The 19,045-nt window shown below is 35.5% G+C and overlaps 3 protein-coding genes across 5 annotated transcripts; 2 read left to right on the forward strand and 1 right to left on the reverse strand.

Moving 5' to 3' along the window:
* The first annotated feature begins 4,067 nt into the window (after positions 1–4,067).
* Positions 4,068–6,121, forward strand: LOC106152631 (uncharacterized). The gene is made up of 4 exons (XM_013526292.2): positions 4,068–4,160; positions 4,419–4,582; positions 4,902–5,145; positions 5,594–6,121. Exons 1-4 carry the CDS (start codon positions 4,115–4,117, stop codon positions 5,620–5,622), a joined length of 483 nt encoding a protein of 160 aa, XP_013381746.2. The 5' UTR covers positions 4,068–4,114; the 3' UTR covers positions 5,623–6,121.
* LOC106152629 (uncharacterized) lies at positions 6,033–12,364 on the reverse strand. Its single transcript, XM_013526290.3, has 9 exons — positions 12,179–12,364; positions 11,770–11,867; positions 9,382–9,504; positions 8,759–9,016; positions 8,426–8,491; positions 8,120–8,202; positions 7,151–7,172; positions 6,854–6,907; positions 6,033–6,587 (listed from the first exon to the last, which is right to left on the reverse strand). The coding sequence occupies exons 1-9, from the start codon at positions 12,240–12,242 to the stop codon at positions 6,543–6,545; spliced, it is 813 nt and encodes a 270-aa protein (XP_013381744.1). The 5' UTR covers positions 12,243–12,364; the 3' UTR covers positions 6,033–6,542.
* Positions 12,365–12,527: 163 nt separating this feature from the next.
* Positions 12,528–17,158, forward strand: LOC106152628 (phospholipid phosphatase 5). Of its 3 annotated transcripts, none has more exons than XM_013526287.2 (7): positions 12,528–12,718; positions 13,195–13,300; positions 14,402–14,489; positions 15,441–15,504; positions 15,655–15,779; positions 16,206–16,376; positions 16,870–17,158. In XM_013526287.2, exons 1-7 carry the CDS (start codon positions 12,642–12,644, stop codon positions 17,073–17,075), a joined length of 837 nt encoding a protein of 278 aa, XP_013381741.1. In that variant the 5' UTR covers positions 12,528–12,641; the 3' UTR covers positions 17,076–17,158. The 3 variants fall into 3 exon arrangements, with proteins under 3 accessions (XP_013381741.1, XP_013381742.1, XP_013381743.1); XM_013526288.2 differs by having other exon boundaries at positions 15,444–15,504; XM_013526289.2 differs by having other exon boundaries at positions 16,206–16,371; positions 16,870–17,047.
* Positions 17,159–19,045: the final 1,887 nt, after the last annotated feature.

Genomic DNA, 19,045 nt, shown 5'->3' on the forward strand with positions numbered 1-19,045 from the left:
TGTAAAATCCTGGGCACTAAGGCACTGGGACTTATAGCGATTTTTCGCTAAGCACACGACGTAATCAATTAGATCTAGCTCCTCCGCCATATCTTCCTGTTGCTGTGGCACTTTTGCGATCATTTCTTTGTGTTCCGTATCTGGGTTCATCATTCGTCCTCTAGCACTGTCCAGTATCTTTTTTGCCACAGCTGCAAGTTCTCCTTGTGTTTTGGGATACGGTGAGTTGGCAAGCCACGAACCCGGTTTTCCTTCCATCACATAATAACTTATTAAGTCAAGGTTTAGGTAGTGGGCCATTGCTGCTATACTAGACTCTCCGTGTAAAAACAAGTCACATTTTGCTAACGTTAGCACATCTCTAAGAACAGCCCTGCCATTCGCTCGGGCAAACTGCGGGCTTTCGTAAGGATTGTGCACAGCATCTGAATAAAAATTTGTCTCTCGAACGGCTTTGTTCCAATGAACTTTATTTCCAAATTCTTCTTTAAACCTTTTGACAGCCTCCTCATTGTCTGATGCCACAAATATCCGGATAGACTTGGAATTATTTTCTTTGTATTTAATTTTATTGCGTAATTCTTGTGGGAGAACGTTGTCAGGATTCACCACTACTTTTATGACTTTTTTGGTCTCGGCTATCCATTGATCTAATGAAATGAGTTTTCCTACCTCATCCCAATGATCAGTTGCTCTAACATGTACTCCAATATTGAAATATCCCCTCATTGCTTTGTTGTACGCCGCCTCAACAGATTGTTTAACTACAAATGCCGGCCTGAAGTACTCTTTTAGCACATAATGAGCCAGCAGTCTAGTGTTATGCGTTATCTCTCCATCGAAACTAACTTCTGGCATAGACCCTTCTCTAGTTTTTTTCTTAAAACTTAGATTCGCCAAATTATCTATTCCATATGATTTTACTACAGGCTCATGAGACACTATGCAGATTTTATGTTCTGGCTTATTCTTGTCCCCATCTTCTAGAGGCTCGAAGAACCAATTAAAATGATTCACCTGTTGTTTGGATTCGCTTCCACAGAAATTGCAGTGGTACCATTTCACTATGGGTTCACCTCCCAATAAAAGACATGATGTCAGTAGTTCTACGGCGTAAAGCACTGCGGATATCATTGCAGGACCATCATGGCCACAGTAAGATAATGTGTCCTCTATGTAACATGTCACAGAATTTGAGCGCAGAGAAAGGTCTCTATCGTACGATATCACAGGCCCAACATCCCGTCTGAAGTTTTCGAGTTTACTGAGTTCTATTTTTGTTTGCTTTGCAATCCATTCTAGAATGCTACGCCTTGAATGAAGAGTGGCATTTTTCAACTGAAATTCTGAAATGGATTTTCCGTCAATAAACCCTATATCCTTTAGTTTTTCGTTTAAAAACTTTGCATTCAGCGCCTCTCCATTTAGCGACGATAACTGATTTACAGTGTCTATTTTATCGTTCCTTTTGATTTTAGTCGGTATCATACATACCATATAAAGTAAAAGCAAAAGACTAACAACAGCACTTAAATACATCATGCAAAGGAATTTCCGTAGACAACTGCGTAGACACTGCGTCATATCTGTGAAGTTGAGTGCTCTCTCCTCACTGGGATATTTTGCAAACTCCTCCCTCTGTATATATCTGACGTCAGCAATATAGTAGAGCTCCCACGAGCAACTCAATAATAAATTATGTACACAAAAAAAAGGATAATTGCACTTGCCATGGCATAAACTACCATACGGGTGATTTCACTAATTACGGAAGATGTGAAACCCCTTTATAAATTGTTCAACCATTTGATAAGTTCTAGTTCTTGGTTAATACGTGCAAATTGGAATTCTGCATAGTTACGTAATATTAATTGGATCATTTTATCGCTCTCGCTCCATCTAAAACCTTTGTACTATTGCGCAAATGAGCAATGTGCCCGTGGAATGTGAATGAATAATAAGAGAAGTGCAAGGTGAATGGTTTGATCATCATCATGTCTAATATTCACTGAACAAGCGGAAGGGCTTGACAATATATCAGATACTGGCATAAATTCTCACTTTCCGAGATGATAGATTTCGCTTTTCTAGATTCTAGCAATGTTTTAACTCAGTATTAATCCAGATTTGAGACAGGTAATGTCTAGTCGGCTTTGATTTCATCTACATGCAAATACAGAAAAAGTTGCAACAATTTTCATGACAGAATTATGCTTATGGCATTTTTTCACAAAAGTTATATCTAAATAAACTCCAACACGATACTGCAGTGAATATGTTATGGTAAGTACAAATAATTTAAGTTATTTTTCATAAAGGTAACGAATGGATTAACTGATTTAAAGTTTTTCAGTTAGTCATCTTTTGCGAAATTTCATTTAACTATGGTCAATTTTTTAGTTATCTAAATCTGAAGTTCGGTAAACGTTTTTTTTTTCTTTCTTTATGCCGATTAATTCTATTGCAAAACTCCCCCCACTGATCTGATAGTCCATATGGATAGCCCGGCGTTAGTAATTTCCGACTCCAAATTACAAAGGCACTCGTTATAAAACGTACTTGACATGGTAGTAAAAATGTTGTTACGTTTTTTGTTGTGATCTGCACAATTTACAGACTCCCTACATATCCCGAAATAACGTAGTGCATGTACAGGCCTACCCAACTACCAGACTCGGCACCGAATGATGCTGAATTCACCGGTAGATCAGACCACACTACCCGTTTTCAAGGTGTGTGTCAGATCGCATTACACAGTATCATACCCTGAACAAATTTTGAGTGGTGATGCAATGCTTTTCAACCCCGCTGAGAATCGTCACTATCACATTGCGTACTAGGCAAGAGCGGTGTCGCGTCTGATACTGTGTAATGCGATCTGACACACACCTTGAAAACGGGTAGTGTGGTCTGATCTACCGGTGAATTCAGGATCATTCGGTGCCGAGTCTGGTAGTTGGGTAGGCCTGATGTATATAGTGAGCGACACGTCGGTACTGATGGGTCGTAAGAGGGGTAGCCATGCAGATCATGTTTTGCCGTATGCACAAGGCTAATTATCCCCGAGCCATTAACTACGTATTGTGCTTTTTTTAACTTGGTTGTTAAGCAAAGAGCGCATTCAGGACAGCTGATCCACGGACCAACTAAATATGGCCGACCCTACTTTAAAGGAAGCCGCTCAATCCCCTGATGGTCTACCCCCCCCTCCTCATGCGCCATTAAACGGATTAAATCTCGGCTATTGCTAAGCCCCTGCAGGGACGATGCGTGTGAAGACCATCAGGGAATTAGTCGGCATCGCTTTTAAGTGAGTCGGCCTCCAAGGCTGATTGATAGAACCCCCATTACCTCCACAAAACCTTACATTTATAGTTCCACACATTCTTTATATTCCTGTATCGTTTCGTACTGGATGACATATGGTTTTCACCTTTTCTGCAACCAAGGAGGTTTATAAACTGCAATAATACATATATACATCTTGCTTCGACAAGTGTTGATTGTATTATCCATAACCATAAGATAGAACATAGAGATTATGAAACATTGTACAGTTGCACGTGTGAAGTAACATCAGAAAGCTTAATTGAAATATACACTCTGGCATATTAAAATATGTCACGCCCAGCACTTTAGATACATAAGAAGTCATCCGTTGGAATGAGAAATTAACAGCTGTAATTTGGATGAGTATACTCTAGGCCTAACTCACATCAAGATAAGATCAGAGTTTCACATTTTAAAGGTATGGGAAGTGAATTGTTGGCGCAAAGTACAACGTAAAAAGGGATTGTATTGCGCTTTCAGCACTTTTTCTCCAACAGCGTCAAATACCAATTTTACATCATTCATCCAAACACCATCTAAGCTCTTTTCTTACACTGATTTCATAAAATCGTTCAAGATGATTTCCACCTCTCGGAGCAATCTACAATACCGATTCTTTTCACAAGTAAGGAAATAAACTGAATTCAACATAGTATGAAATCACATCATGCTAATTCATCACAAGACTTGCTTTATTTTATACAAAAAAGTCGCCCATATGGCTTTAAAACCAGTAGGCCATCCTCACATTTATTACTCTGTGTGCGTCGCTGTCACAGCAAGTATGAGGCTCTCATATTTCTTCACATTTGCAGTCTTGGTTGGAACAGGTCGGTTTCGGTTTCAGACTTTATAAATATTGCCTCATATTTATATTTGACCAATCCATTAAGTAAGTATCTAAAAAGCGGTATACAAGTGCTGGTAACAAATAGGCTTAGTGCACATACGGTACAAAGGATAAACTACCATATTGGTTATATACATATTGTTACTACTGTACATGTAGAACTTATTATCGTCTTTATGAGAAAGATGACAAAACTGATTTAATGAAATTTCTTTCAAATTCGTTCCGTGCCATGTAGTAACGGCAGTGGATCCTCCATTCCCGTATTGTTACATGGGCCGATCAGAGCTGGTAGTTGGCGATATTCTCACCAACGATGAGTATCTCTGTAACGGACCATATAAACTTGTTATGCAGTCTGACGAAAACCTAGTGCTTTACGATATGAGCGCTGAAAATAAGGTACTTAAATAAATGCACCTACATATATACCTACATCAATCCCTTCATTTTAGCAACTTATAAGGCTTCAGGAATGCCTGACAGGTTGCTTTCAGTAAAGTAGAGCCTAATCTCTACCGGTACGTCCAATTAATAAAATAGTTTGCAATTATGAAAAAAGGGGGGGGGGGGGTCAGAATTCGATACCATGCAAAAGATTCATGGAATCGATGTAAGTAGAAAAAGATTTTCATGGGCCTTTCAGTGTAATTTGATGGGAGAGCGTGTACATGTATCATCAGCAATCCACAAACTGTATCGAACGCAAATTAAATTTCAGATCATTTGGGCCTCTGGAACGGCCAGTAATATGCCTAATGTCGAACAAATACAAGTCCAGTTGACGTTGAAACCCGACGCCAATATTGCAATATCAATCTTGTTCAATGGTAAATGGATCCAAAAATGGTCGACTCATCACGGCAGCCCTAATCGTAGCGCAGCTTGGATGGAAATCGACAAAGAGGGACAAATGGCAGTTTATGATATACATGAACAACTTGTATGGAAAATGAAGGCAAATGGTAAGTAATTTGTGTTCAAGCATGCCTTCAAATTGTCTGCGTGGCCACTAATTACATCTTAAGTAATTTATAAGTAACCGTTTTAACTGGACTGAATTTAAGAGTAAGATGAGAGAAATGCAAGTCATTGAAGTCTTTATTTCATTTTGGCCAAAACGAAGATTTCCCACAACAATCGTTAATGAATTCGTTCCGACATACAGTTAGTCCTTGTTTTTTTCTAAAAAAATTTTTTGTAATAATCTCTTAAGAGATTATAACGGAGGTAGGCCTATAGCCATCTATGGAGGTCACGTGGTCTGATGGCAAGCACAGATTCCAGAACAACCGCCGTTTTGGTGGTTAAATAGAATTTATTATATTTCTACGAGTTATTGACAATATATTATTGTGAAATATGGATCCTATACGAAGAATTGTCATCCCTTTAATCACATTTCATTTTCAGATTTAAATGGCGGGATCGTGATTGGTTAGGCAAAACGAATGCCACGCGGAAAACGGAGCGCAAGGGTCCATAGGCCTTCAGTAGTGTATCAAATAAGCAAAAATGATAATTCGCACTATAACTTGCGTATAGATCTTGCAATACAGTCTTCAATCTCTTCTCACACGTCCAAACCGAGGAATGATGTGCCACACTTTTCAGGGTTGACAGACAACGGGTCACAAAAGAGAGCATGCACGCACGAGACACCTAGAATTTCAGACACCCCTCTACTATCTGCAAACTCATAAGCGTTTTAAGTTTAATATCACCACCTGCTTTTGACACTCAGGACGAAGCATGGCCGTCCAAATTTACAAAATTTCGATTGTTCTCTTCAGACTTTATTTTAGAGTATATCAGCAGGAGCAGGGGAAACAATTCAAAGGTACAAACGGTCTTTTATTCAAAGTATTTTATTGGTTAATTCTGTATAGCGCACAATTTCGGTTGAACTTTGATTAAACTTTAGCTGCCATAATTCAATAACTGTGCCGTGTACTTGGATAAATTATTGCCAATCTAACAGATCAGTTTCACTATCAAACTGAACAAAAAATCATATTCATACCAGGAGATATCCAAGACTCATCGAAATTATGTTCATGATTACTTATTTTTAAAAAGAACCAACTTTCAAATAAACCAACGCGTTTCTTTTTTTTAAAGAAAAAATAACTGATAAACATTTTTAACTGTTATATTATAATGCAAAACCCCACAAAGTTGAGAAAATTACTGCCTAAACAAAACGGAAAAAACGAATCAGATTTGGTGATTTTGGAGACATTATTTCATAGCACCATCGAACTGCAAAACTGATTATACTTAGTCAGCAACTTCTGACAAATGAGATTTTGAACAAAGATAAAAGTCCATGGGTCAATTCAACTGTCTGCTCTCTTTTACTTCATTTTACTTTCTTTCCTTTGCTTGCTTTCTTGGCAGATGTAGGCTGGAATTCAAAGAAATTAAGTTATTGTCCAATGAAACTATATAAAAACAAAAATCGGTGTATTTGAAATTAACTGTTCACCATGATAAAGAGCAAAACAATATTCAAAATAACGAAATTCAAATGTAACATACTCAATTCACTGCGAAATAAAATTCATGGGGTATAATGTTGGATGGGTCTGGACCAAATCTTAAGATGAAATTATTCAAAAGTGAGAACCTTTCATGGGCATCACATTATGTATAACAGAAATTTGTTATTACCTTTGCCTTAGCTGGTGCAGCTTTCTTAGATGTAGTTTTACCATTGGCTGCTCCCTATGAAAAAAACATTTTTGCAAATCAATCATTCACAAAAAATGTTTCAGTTCATATGTATAAAGTTAATAACTACCTGATAAGAAAAACAAAAACAGTTCAACATGAAAAGTCTCCGTCTCTTTTGAAATTTAAGCAAAGTTTTATAAATTCCTTCAATTTTTCTCAGTGAGAAACAATAACTTCTTCATTAATTTTTAAAACAATAAAAACTTGTATAATAATCTTTATTATTATTCCTACCTTCTTCTTCTTTGATTTTTTGCTAAAAAATAAAACAAAAATAAAGATCACATATCAGTTATCATACAATGACGCAGTACTAGTAGCAATTATATTGAGAGTAAATGATTATTTAATTCATGAGGTAAAGACATTCAGGGTTGCTCCAGCACAAAAATCATTTCATCATGAGATATGACACATTGGGTCATTACATGGGGTGGTCCAAAAATGTTCCCATTTTAGATAAAGTCACATTTTCTACAGGAAGGAATATCTTTCCACAGCATGTGAATTTTGAGCGGTGTGATTATCAAAAAGCTCTTATTACATCTTTAAGATATAATTATTGCAAATCTTCAAGATATAATTATTGTATATGGAATGTACATACATGTACATACAAAGAGACAACAGATTCCCTGTAATACATAACTACTACCAGTTTCTCACACAACTCATCCACAAGCCAAAGGATAAACCAAATTAATCACTCAGTCAGCCAGAAGAAAGCTTTAAAACTGCATCTTCTTTAAATGTCTGGGCTCCGTATCTCAAAAGGTTCGCTATGTTGCGCACGTGCGTTAGTGTCTCGATTCCATAACTGATTCTATTTCGAGATACGGGGCCATGGAATCGAGACACTTGCTCACGTGCACAACATAGCGAACCTTTCGAGATATGGAGCCCTGGTCATAAACTTGGCCTACTGTTCCATCCCTCCAGTTGGTAAAAATCCCCCAAATGACGTAGTAATGTACGAGGCAAATGAAAGTTGGCAAAAACGACCGAGTTATATATAGCTAAGGAAGTAAAAATCTGTTTAAGTAACAATTTTCAGGAATAATGAAAGGAAACCCTGTGGCATTTCTTTAAGTTACACTATTTGAAACTATATGGTGGAATTTGTCAGGTAAGTGTCAATAATTTGAAATGCCTACTCTCTTTCTATGCATCTTTAATTCAATTCTAAAATTTGTTAAAACATACCTCTTTTCTGGACTCTCTTCCTCTTCTTCCTCCTCCTCGCTTTCTTCTTCCTCTTCCAATTCTTCGTCTTCTTCATCGCTCTCCTGATATAGTGAAAAGAAACTTTGTATACATAAATAAAGAGAGACTACATTGAGCTCCAATATACTGCATAGGATATTATGGAACCACATAACAACCCATTTCTAATCTGAAGGCATGTATGAATGGTGGAAAAAGAAAAACATTTTGATAAAATGTATCAAATTTAGTAATCTGCCGAGACATCACACTATACATATACTGAAATATTTATTTCCTACATACAGTTCCATTTGTGCTGGCTTCCATACTTTCGTCTTTTTCTTCTGCCTTTGGATCTATTTTTCCACGCTGCACATAAATTAAAATAAATAAATAAATAAATAAAAGAGCTGAATTCATTGGAATAAGAGACTCCATTATCTTTTTAAGTCATCTTTTACAAAACCTGTAAGATTATTAGTTAATTCCTTGCTTTTGCAGTATTTCCATTTTAAAAACCACAAAAGAGCAAATTGGATATCTATAAAACCATTTTTTCTTGAATAAACTGACTTAACTTTAAAAACATTTATCAAAACAAAACGTAGATGAACTATGTCCAGAATAATACTGAACCTTCTCCTTTCCAGTTGCTGGTGTAGTGGCCTTCCTTTTGCGCGCTTTTGACAACTTTCCGCCCACATCTTCATTCTCCTCTTGTGTCACTTCCTCCTCTGACTGAGTGTCATGTTCACCATATTCATCACTATCCTCTTCTTCCTCATCCTGTGGGAACTCCACCTGGTGTTGAGCCGTTAGAAATACTGGGCCTGTGCCAGCTATTAGGCGGAATGTTGCTGGGGTGTTCTGATCAAAACTGTGGTCCACATGACACTATTGAGGTTGAATTGTATCAAATGTTAATTATGATTTGTAAACAATTGTCATCTATACACAAAAAAGTAAGAACATGAAATCTATTCATATTTTGAAGCATTTACAACGCATATTAATTACCTGCCTAAAAATACGACACATCTCCATAAAAATGCAAGGAAGTCAATTTGCTACAGCAAGGGGTGGATTTAGGCCGTCTTCTGGGTCTTCCAGGAGACGGTCAAATTTTCAACTTTACATTAAAGAATATTTAATTTCTTCTGTTGCAAGACGGTCAGAAAAGGTGGATGGACCAGCAAAGATAATTTAGAAGACTGTCAGAAAATATCTCTGGATCCAGCCCTGACAGCAGATGGTCATACCATGTTTTTTTGACCCTTGTTCAAGAAGGCAATGGGGACTTTGAGTACAGAACCACTGTAATCTGTTGTCTCCACTTCAATCACATTATCTTCTCCTGTTTCAGCAGATGTACTTAACACTGCCTGAAAAAAAGTGAATGAGATAAAGGGGCCATTTTTGTGATATTCACTGTCCTTAATCTTCCAATCTTACTATTTTAATTACTTTTTTCTGTAACTTTTGTTACAATATTTCAAATTAATGAAATAATTATTTACCATGTGGAAACAGGAAATAATTTTTTAACAAAAATGAACACAAATGAAACTAGAGGATCAGAGAGGCGATACCGCCTCTGGATATTGTACCACCAGCTGAAGTAAGCGCATTCGTATGGACCCCCCCCCCAAAAAAAAAAAAAAAAATTGAACACCACCACCAGTCTTGTGTTTGACAAGCTCTATAAAATGCAATAAACAAGAGTTCTCAAAATATGCAAAAAAAAAAAAAAAAAAAAAAAAAAAAAAATCGAAAAAACATAACAGTTAAAATGGTCCAATCAAGGAGATGTTCAAATTGACCTGTATTTTCCTAACACTGATCACTCCTGTGATTTTCAAGACAATAGGCCTATTGGTTTTCCTTGAAATGCATTATCAGTATTGCATATACCGGTATGCTGACAAAAGAGAAAACCTAGGGACAACACTGGGCAGATCTCTGCTAGTTTTGAAGATATGAAGGGCAAGAAAATATGCAGAGTTCAGTTTGTGGTAAAAAAGTAGGTCAAAGGTCAATTTCAAGGTCACAGCATATGACTTCCTGTATAAGTTCAATAGTAGCTATGGGCATTTCTTTGCCAATGTTGGAGATATGAAGGCCAGGAAACATGCAAAGTGCAGTTCATCATAAATAGTAGGTCAAAGGTCAATTTCAAGGTCACAGTAAGATTGCCAGTATATGACTTCCCATTCAAGTTCAATAGTAACTTTGGACCTATCTCTGCCAGTTTTCGAGATATAAAGGAGAGAAAATTTGCAAAGTTCAGTTCGTGTTGAAAAGAAGGTCAAAGGTCAATTTCAAGGTCACAATAAGAATGCCAGTATATGACTTCCTATTCAAGTTTAACAGTAACTATGGGTGTATCTCTGCCAGTTTTGGAGATATAAGGGCTGGGAAATTTGCAAAGTTCAGTTCATGGTGAAAAGTAGGTCAAAGGTCAATTTAAAGGTCACAGTTAGATTACTTGTATATAACTTCCTATTCAAGTTCAATAGTAACTATGGGCGTATCTTTGCCAGTTTTGGAGATATAAAGATCAGAAAACTTCAAAGTGCAGTTCATCATGAAAAGTAGGTCAAAGGTCAATTTCAAGGTCACAGTTAGATTACCAGTATATGACTTCCTACTAAAGTTCAATAGTAACTATGGGCATATCTCTGCTAATTTTGGAATATTTAACATTTTCCCCACTGAATATTGCAATGTTGTAATTTTTGATATAGCGCAATGCCTAAACCATATCGAAAACAAAAAAAATGGACATCACCCCCAGTATTGCACTTGACAAGTTCTACAAAATGCGATGAACAAAAGGTCTCTGGCATTTACCATTCCAGAATAAAAGCAAGTTTTCAGTTTCGGTATCTAATGGCTGCTTCTCCCGTGAAATTGCACCGATTGACCCATAACTCCCAAAGATGAAAGGAGTCCCCAATTGTAACCTCTCACTATAACAGGAGAGCTTAGATCTGTGTAGTTTCCAAAAAATAGCACAAACAAATATTTTTTGGCAGAAAATTCCCATTTTTAGAAAATTTTGGCTTGTTTGACCTTGAAAAAAAGGTCAAAAGTCAAATCCAATGGCATATTTGGAATCTCCACATATGCCTTTCGGTCAGACTTCTGTAGTAATTTTTCCCATAATTCCTTTGGATTGGGAGATATTTAGCCTTGAATTTTCAAAAATTTTGACAAGGGTGCGTTTCAACAAGTGTCACGCCCAGGCCAATGCACCGACAGAGACAAAAAAACCAGGGTGTTCAAGTTGAGATTATATGTGACCTAAATCCAAGAGATGGGGACACAGGTCCTGGCGGTCTAGGAGGAGAAGCGGTAACGGTGACTTGTTTCCGGCGCCCGACTGCGGAGCCGCAGGAGCCGGCGGAGCTGTACGAGACGGGTCGGGACTAAAACCATGAGTACGGCCAGCGTATACGCTGGTGGTACTAATGAAAAGTAGCTGATAAATAAAGTGAATATCAAATGTATCACCTTACTAACTATACATTTATCCTTAAAACCCTATGAAAATTCTTTAAGAATTGAGGCCTTGCCTCAAATATATCATTTTAATTAGACTCAATATTTAGAAATAAGTGAATATTTCATTATTTGAATTTCCATACTGATTTAAGATATAAAACATGTGACAGAAAGTCCCTGTCCTCATCTTCTTCTTTAAAGTTCCACATTGCCTGAGGCTTGTCTTTGCTTAGTTCTGCGCCTGGTAAATATCAAAAACAGTTTCAAAATTTATCTGTCAAATTTTATTGATCAAAAGATTGACTACAATACCTTAAAGAAATATACAAGTTTCTGGTACCTGTGTGCTTTTTACGTTAATACAATATCAAAGCATCAAAGAAAAGGCTCTCTCATGTAGGCTAAGAAGTAAGTAGGGTAGACAAAAGAAAAAAATTGAAAATTTTCTGCATTTTGCTGTAACGTGAACATACATACTGATATTCTTGGAAGGTAGGTCGTGTTTGGAAAAGTTAAACGTATTTTTTTGCATATTAATTGCTGTCAACTTACACCACAAGTATTCTTGATGGTCAGTGTATGAAAGGTCTGGTGTCTCCAACAAACCAGCCATCATGCCCTTTGTATATTGCTTTCTACAAAAAATTTAACTGTTTTCCCCAGCCTGTCTCCCACGCCCTCCGTCACCTGTGGAGTGAGCACCTCTCTTGCACTAATTTATACAGCGCGCTTGTCACGTGGTTTCTAACAGCTGTCAAAATTTCGTATGCTTGTTACACTTTTATTTGGCATTACTCCTTATTGCATTGTAACTTTTTGTTCTTTAAATTTTAAATGGAAATTAGCACAATATTTCAACTTTGCAATTTTTGTGATAATTTGTTTTCCACATCGATTTTTCGGTTGCAGGGTAGTTTTACCTTCAACTTCCTCCTACTTCCGCCCACGTGTGCTGGTAATGAAAACAAACCGTGCGGAAAACACATCTGGGAAACCGGTAAATAAGTGACGCGAGATGCTCGAAAAGGGTTTACAGAAATATGCACTGTGGATAGAAATATGTGTCCGATTGGTGATATTTGGAATATTCATGTAAGTTTGATTCCTTTGAACTCATCACTTTCTGACAAACTGTTCAGGTACAACTGCACCTTGTCCTTGATCGATTTTGATGCTTCAAAAAAAAAAAAAAAAAAAAAAAAAAAAAAAAAAAAATTAATAATAATAATAAATAAATACATAAATAAATAAATAAAAAACATTGTTATACCACACTATACTTTCGTAATATAAATGGATTGATCATAAAATATAAATAAGCTTTTAACCGAAGTTATAAAATCGGCGTTTACATGGTTACTTCATGTACAGTATATATATATATAGAGAGAGAGAGAGAGAGAGAGAGAGAGGCAGGCAGTGCTGGTGTATGTCTATATTTTCTGATTATTGTTGCGATCTGCCTTACTAAATTGGCTGTTGAAAGCTACTGAGTCTGTTATAACTCCTTGGTTATACTACTTGAACCATTTATTTAGCTTCAGCTATCTTGTTCATGTTTCTTATAGCATCACTGAAACTGCAGAACCATTCCACAGACAGATTCAACCCGAAGAACTCTGGCTATATAAGAATCCAGTGTCTGAGAGCTTTGTTTCATCTTCGGCATTGTGGGTGAGTTCTTGGCTAGTCTGGAAATGTGTAATTTGCAGCTGAAATTTGCATATTGTTATTATATTTATTTTATTGTGTGGATCCATATAAAGTCTGATAATTGTGTCCGTCTGCATTGCTTTGCGACACATCTGCAAAACAGTCAACTGCTTGCCTCTGCTTGGTAAAATGCAGGTTCCTTTCACAATGTAATTTGGTATGTCAGAAAGAGAACTCACAAACTCACATCTCATGTGTAGGTACAACAAAAGGGGGAAGGGGGGCGCTAGAGGAGATCCATCCATTGTCAGAGCAGATCAGTCAACACACTAGTATATATAATGTACCTGTCCACCTGAACAAAATTAGACAATAAAGGAATATAAGCACTGTCTGTGATATGATCAAACAACAAACTGTGGTGTGTACTTTGTGTGTTAAGCTACATTATTTAAAATTTTGAAGTGTTTTATTTATTCCAAAAAAAAAAGTTTTTTTGAAAATTAATCATTTTTAGTTATCCACATAAATATACTTTATGGCATGAAGCAATAAACATTTCAGTATTATTTAATCCACATTTTTTAATATAATATCAAATGGTTGTTTTGGATAATATTATTAATCTATTTTGTTTGAATTTAATATGTAATTTTTCTAATTAAGGTCTTTTTCCTGCTGCATTTGTTTCATTTACATACATACTTAATATTAACCTTTGATATAAAGGAACCTGTAGAACTATAAGATTATTATCATTTAATTTTTTTGCATTAATTTAATTTATTTTCTATAATCTGAGTCATGTTATGTATTTTATTTTTTCTCAAAGCATGCTCCTTGTTACCATGTTGTGTGTCTATATATGGGCAGCTATGTGAAATGGTATTGTGTACGTGAAGCATATTTTGTCATAGCATGATGCATAACCTTAACATGAAAAATGGACTTTGACTAAATTAAAAACTTTGATCCAACATAAATCCCTTTTAAACAAGTATTTATAGTCTGGCATTCATTACATCTGTGCTAATATATTCACATTAAAACATGTTTGACTTTGCTCACATTCTGGCAATAACTACCCCTCTTTTGTTCTGTTTATGCCCTCTGCCTCACTAGATCATAATCAGTACAGTCCCAACCCTGGTGCTTCTGGCTTTTTACATTGTTAAGAAGGACAAAGTTGATTTTATTCAAGGTGCACTCGGTAAGTAAGGTATTTAATCTTTAAATCTCAGTCAGGTTATTAGTCACAAATTTGAACAAGATTAAATTAACAGGTATTTTGTTTATAATTACTGAAAAAAGATGGGTGTAAATTTAAAAACAATGTACAAGGTTGCTGGAAAGTGTGTTTTATGAAGACTTAAGAATGAAAACATATTTGAATGAAGTAAATACTTCAAATTTGTGAGTAATAACTGTAGCACAACTAACAATAGGGTTGCCAACTAATAATTGTGCTTAAAATTGATAAACGTTAATTTTCCTTGTCATCAACAACATCATAACAACTGAAAATGAAGGGGATTAACAATGAGAAACATGCATCATGGTAAGAGTAAGCATGGGTCAGAGTGTAGACAAAATGCACAGATTTTTCTTGGGTTATGGAAAATAGTTTCACAATTTAAAGCCAAGGAATCAATGTGCAGACTTGGCAACCTTGTTGCATGCAGAAGATAATGTAGTTGTTTTTAGTCTGGAAAGTTTTGAGGAGCAGTCATATTTTTACTGTTTCAAGGGAATCATTCCTTTTTAATTTTAAACAAGGTAAAAAAGTATTTTCGTAATCTAAAATAGAAGACAGTGTAAGACTGGGTTCCCATGCCTAGATTGATCTAACAGGAACGATCCATCTCAGAGGGGGTTCTTTCTAAATTGCTTTCAGCTTAAGCGGCTTAGATGTCTGCCATGCCTACTGAAGCTGCTAAATGATAATAAATTACCCCCTAGCAGCTTCAGCTTTTATTTGAAAAATGATTTTGGATTGAAATATTTATGTCCGTGATAGATAATGATAATATCTGTCAATCAAAATTTACTTATTACATGTGGATATTTGCATGCTGTTAAATTTTTTCTATTATTTTTTTTTATCAAAACTTCAGGGAACCTTTGATTTTGGGTTTCAAACTGAATTATATTTATTTTGCAGCAGCATCTCTAAGCATTGGTCTAGTAGGGCTTGTCACAAATTTTGCCAAACTAATAATAGGGAGGTAAGTGCAAAAATTGTCTTCCTGTTAGTTATTAGAATAATATCAAGTATGTTTGTCAGAATATTTTTCTAATACTATTCAATTTTTTCACAGTAATGTGTGCATGACAGTAAACATTGCTTTACACAGACAACTTTCTTTTCTTTAAAGACCAAGGCCAGACTTTTTTTACCGCTGTTTTCCTGATGGCATTTCCAATGTAGAAATGAAATGCACTGGAGACCCTGAAGTCATCATTGAAGGCATGAAAAGTTTTCCAAGTGGCCATTCTTCATGTAAGATATTGACTCCTTTCCAAACAGGTGTACCAAGATTATATTTTAAAATGGAAAACGTAAATTGTAAAGAGGTCAACAACACTTAAAATGTATGTGAATAAAGATGCTTTCAACAAGACTTTCATTGTATTCTGTATTTGTAGTATATGTTCTTCTCTATAAAGGCATAAAAAGTTTTGGGTGGGCATAATGATGTGATCTAATATATATATATATATATATATATATATATATATATATATATATATATATATATATAGTCTTAATGAAAAATCATTTCATTTCCTGTCTTGCAAAACTTAGTATAGTTTTTTGTATATATTTAAGTATATATCTTAAGAATAAAAGCTTCTGTTATCTATTATATATAAGCATTTTTATGTTTTTGATAATATTATTTATATTTTATTTCCATGTGTGCAGTATCATTCTCCAGCTTGGGACTTGTAAGTTTTTACCTCTGTGGTAAATTCCATGTGTTTAATGCACGAGGCAGAGGACAAGCCTGGAGAATGTGCATTTCCTGGTGCCCTCTCCTCTCAGCAGGTCTTATTGCTCTATCCCGGACTTCAGATTATCACCATCATTGGCAAGGTAACATTTCATCTTAATTATTTAAATCCTGAGTTTTCATAAAATCTGTACCTTGTGTTACTGTTTACTCATACAGGTATAAATATCTGGAAAACCTGATGCCAAGGTCACAAATAGCTTACTTTTAATATACCTTTACATGCTGAGGTACAGCAGTTATCAAGCTTTGGGCTAAGGTCATTTTAATAATTGATGAATTTCAGATAAAAGCATCCTATCTTGAAAAAAATTTCTATGCAAAGGCATAGTCTTGGTAAGACTGTTCATAATTAGTGCAAGTTTTTTTTCTTGAGTCAGCTGATCCAGCTGCTGCAAAGTAGAACCAAACACCATTGCCTGGTCTGCTGGTTAAATTTGCCAGATCTGATTTTCAAGCGTGTGTGTGTGAATTTTAGCATGTATTTCTAATTCATTTTTTTTAGTATTTTTGTTTAATTATATTTTAGTGTACATACTCATCACGGCTTCAACAGTTTCTTCTTTATTCTTTCAGATGTTCTGGTAGGATCCCTGCTTGGGTTCAGTCTAGGATATTTGTGCTATCGGCAGTATTATCCAGCTTTACATGATCCTAATTCTCACCAACCTTATATTGCATTTGAGTCTCATTTACATGATGTTGGGGATATTAAAAAGCATGCAGGACCTTCACATCCTTTGGGGGTTGGTGATCTCCATCAATTAGCAAAAATAATTTGATATTTTCATTTATTTAATACACATATTTTAAAATTGATGTGAAATGTTTGTCTTGAATAAGAGTAAAATAAGTATTTGATATATCCAATGTTTGTTGTTTTTTTCATGAAAATGGAGAAAGTAGTAAATCCATTTTGGAGAATGGATTTTATTTTTGAAAGACTATAGGCCTATGTAAGAATGCACTTGCATTCAAAAGTCAAGACCAGTAGCCAAAAGATGAAGTATTTTGACAATCAACTGAAACAGACCGACTTTATGAATTACAGTTCTGTTGTTTTACAAATTTTGAAAAAAAGGGATAAAAATGTGGGAGCTATATAATGACAACTATTTCAAAAGATGTCTTACTAGACAGAGTGCAAAGTGGCAAGCAATAATCGATCGATTTTGATTGCATTTTGATGTAAATTCCCAAAGAGGACCACATCTTACAGCTTCGTATTCGTACGTATATCAACTACTTTATTCTAACTCGCGGTGAAAGTGAAATAAAAGTTATCCATTTCATCCTTGAACAGAGAGAATCAAGAGAAGACAAACAGCATCTGGCACTTCAATATAATTTTATTTTTATATTTGAACTGGAATTACCGACCAACGACAATTAAAATAAACCTTGCAAAATGCAGAGCATTTTTGCAAGGCAATAAATTCGGGTCCTATCTACAGTTTACCTACGATCTACCTAATCTTGCTAATTATGTAAAATTTTAAAAATTGAAGGATTTGTGGCACCCTGTACGCAGCCAACCCGCCACTGTTATGATCTGTTATGTGGCTAGGGGCCAACTGCTTTTGTGCATCAATATTCTTTGAATCATACTTTGCTTTCGTTCACCACAGACTACTGTCGCCAGAAATCATTTTGCTGTAAACAAAATACAATATTAGGAAATATTTAAAAGTCCATTGGATCAATTCCAGGTGTTATTTTAGTCTCGTTCCAAAAACTAAATTAGATTTAGAATCCGATTGAAACCCATTGTTTGCCACACATTTTAGATTTTAGGTTTTTAAATAGTAAAATTAGGCAAACGTGGGGTCGTTTAGCTGTGTGCTAACTTTTAACCTTCTTTATTAAATAACACGTTTTAAAACATTTTATTCATCCAAGCTATTATGGAACTCGATGCGTTTTTACCTGACTGTTCTTACAAAATTTAATAAAATACCAAAAGAGAAGAATTGAGTGGAGTGGTCAACGTCATTACAAAGACATACTGTTCATGAATAAGTGCTGCGACATTTGATACTAAAATTGTTTTAAAAGAACATTTTTAAAAGTAAAACGCCGAGCCGATGCGGTTATAAATGTCTTTTGTACAAACACATTAAAATGTTGTTGTTAATGAATTCCATTTCCAAAAGTGAGGACAATTTTACTTACTTTAAAAATAGAAACGATAATAATTTGTTTTGATTTGTTTATATCATTCTCGGTTAAATTTCTTCCATCTAAGCACTGGGGAGCCTGAAAGCAATGTTGAAGATAATAAAGTTCTCGGTCCAAACTACTCATTTCGTCAAATTTTGTCAAAAATTGTCTTTTTTTTTTCATAAGGATTTTATAGGCGCAGTTTTATTTCTGGGTGCACTTTCTTCATGAAATACGATCATTTGTCAACTAATCTCTGACACGCGCGTGATAAGCCTGTGTTGTTTTACAGCCTCGGGTCGAAAGGTGCTGTTTATCCTAAAGTTATTTAGAAACTTGTTCTTTGTCACAAAACAAAATGCTAATGTACGTAAGCGTATACAGCCTGTTTATTTAATGAGCAGGTCTTGTTTTTGGAAGGTTTTATGAAACTGAATCGATACAAAAGCATCATCGCTGATTGAATTACAGCACAGTTCTCTACTTTCATTCAGCGACAATCGACGGCCTCAGTCACATTCATGGTTCAATAAACCCATTTATCACCGTGATTAACGCATAGTGTATAGCATTCGCGGTGACCATGGCACCG

This window comes from Lingula anatina, chromosome 1 (genome assembly GCF_051362555.1).
Source record: "Lingula anatina isolate TDL-2025a chromosome 1, LinAna3.0, whole genome shotgun sequence".
NCBI classification, from domain to species: Eukaryota; Metazoa; Brachiopoda; class Lingulata; order Lingulida; family Lingulidae; genus Lingula; species Lingula anatina.

Excerpts from the sequence above, each read along its gene's own strand:
- LOC106152631 (XM_013526292.2), top strand. The coding sequence starts at position 4,115 with ATGAGGCTCTCATATTTCTTCACATTTGCAGTCTTGGTTGGAACAG. Across the intron at positions 4,583-4,901 it reads ATATGAGCGCTGAAAATAAG|ATCATTTGGGCCTCTGGAAC; the intron begins GTACTTAAATAA and ends ATTAAATTTCAG. Across the intron at positions 5,146-5,593 it reads ATGGAAAATGAAGGCAAATG|ATTTAAATGGCGGGATCGTG; the intron begins GTAAGTAATTTG and ends TTTCATTTTCAG.
- LOC106152629 (XM_013526290.3), bottom strand. The coding sequence starts at position 12,242 with ATGATGGCTGGTTTGTTGGAGACACCAGACCTTTCATACACTGACCAT. Across the intron at positions 9,505-11,769 it reads ATGTTTTATATCTTAAATCA|GCAGTGTTAAGTACATCTGC; the intron begins GTATGGAAATTC and ends ACTTTTTTTCAG. Across the intron at positions 7,173-8,119 it reads GAAGAGAGTCCAGAAAAGAG|CAAAAAATCAAAGAAGAAGA; the intron begins GTATGTTTTAAC and ends TTTATTTTTTAG.
- LOC106152628 (XM_013526287.2), top strand. The coding sequence starts at position 12,642 with ATGCTCGAAAAGGGTTTACAGAAATATGCACTGTGGATAGAAATATGT. Across the intron at positions 15,505-15,654 it reads GCCAAACTAATAATAGGGAG|ACCAAGGCCAGACTTTTTTT; the intron begins GTAAGTGCAAAA and ends TTTTCTTTAAAG. Across the intron at positions 16,377-16,869 it reads TTATCACCATCATTGGCAAG|ATGTTCTGGTAGGATCCCTG; the intron begins GTAACATTTCAT and ends TTATTCTTTCAG.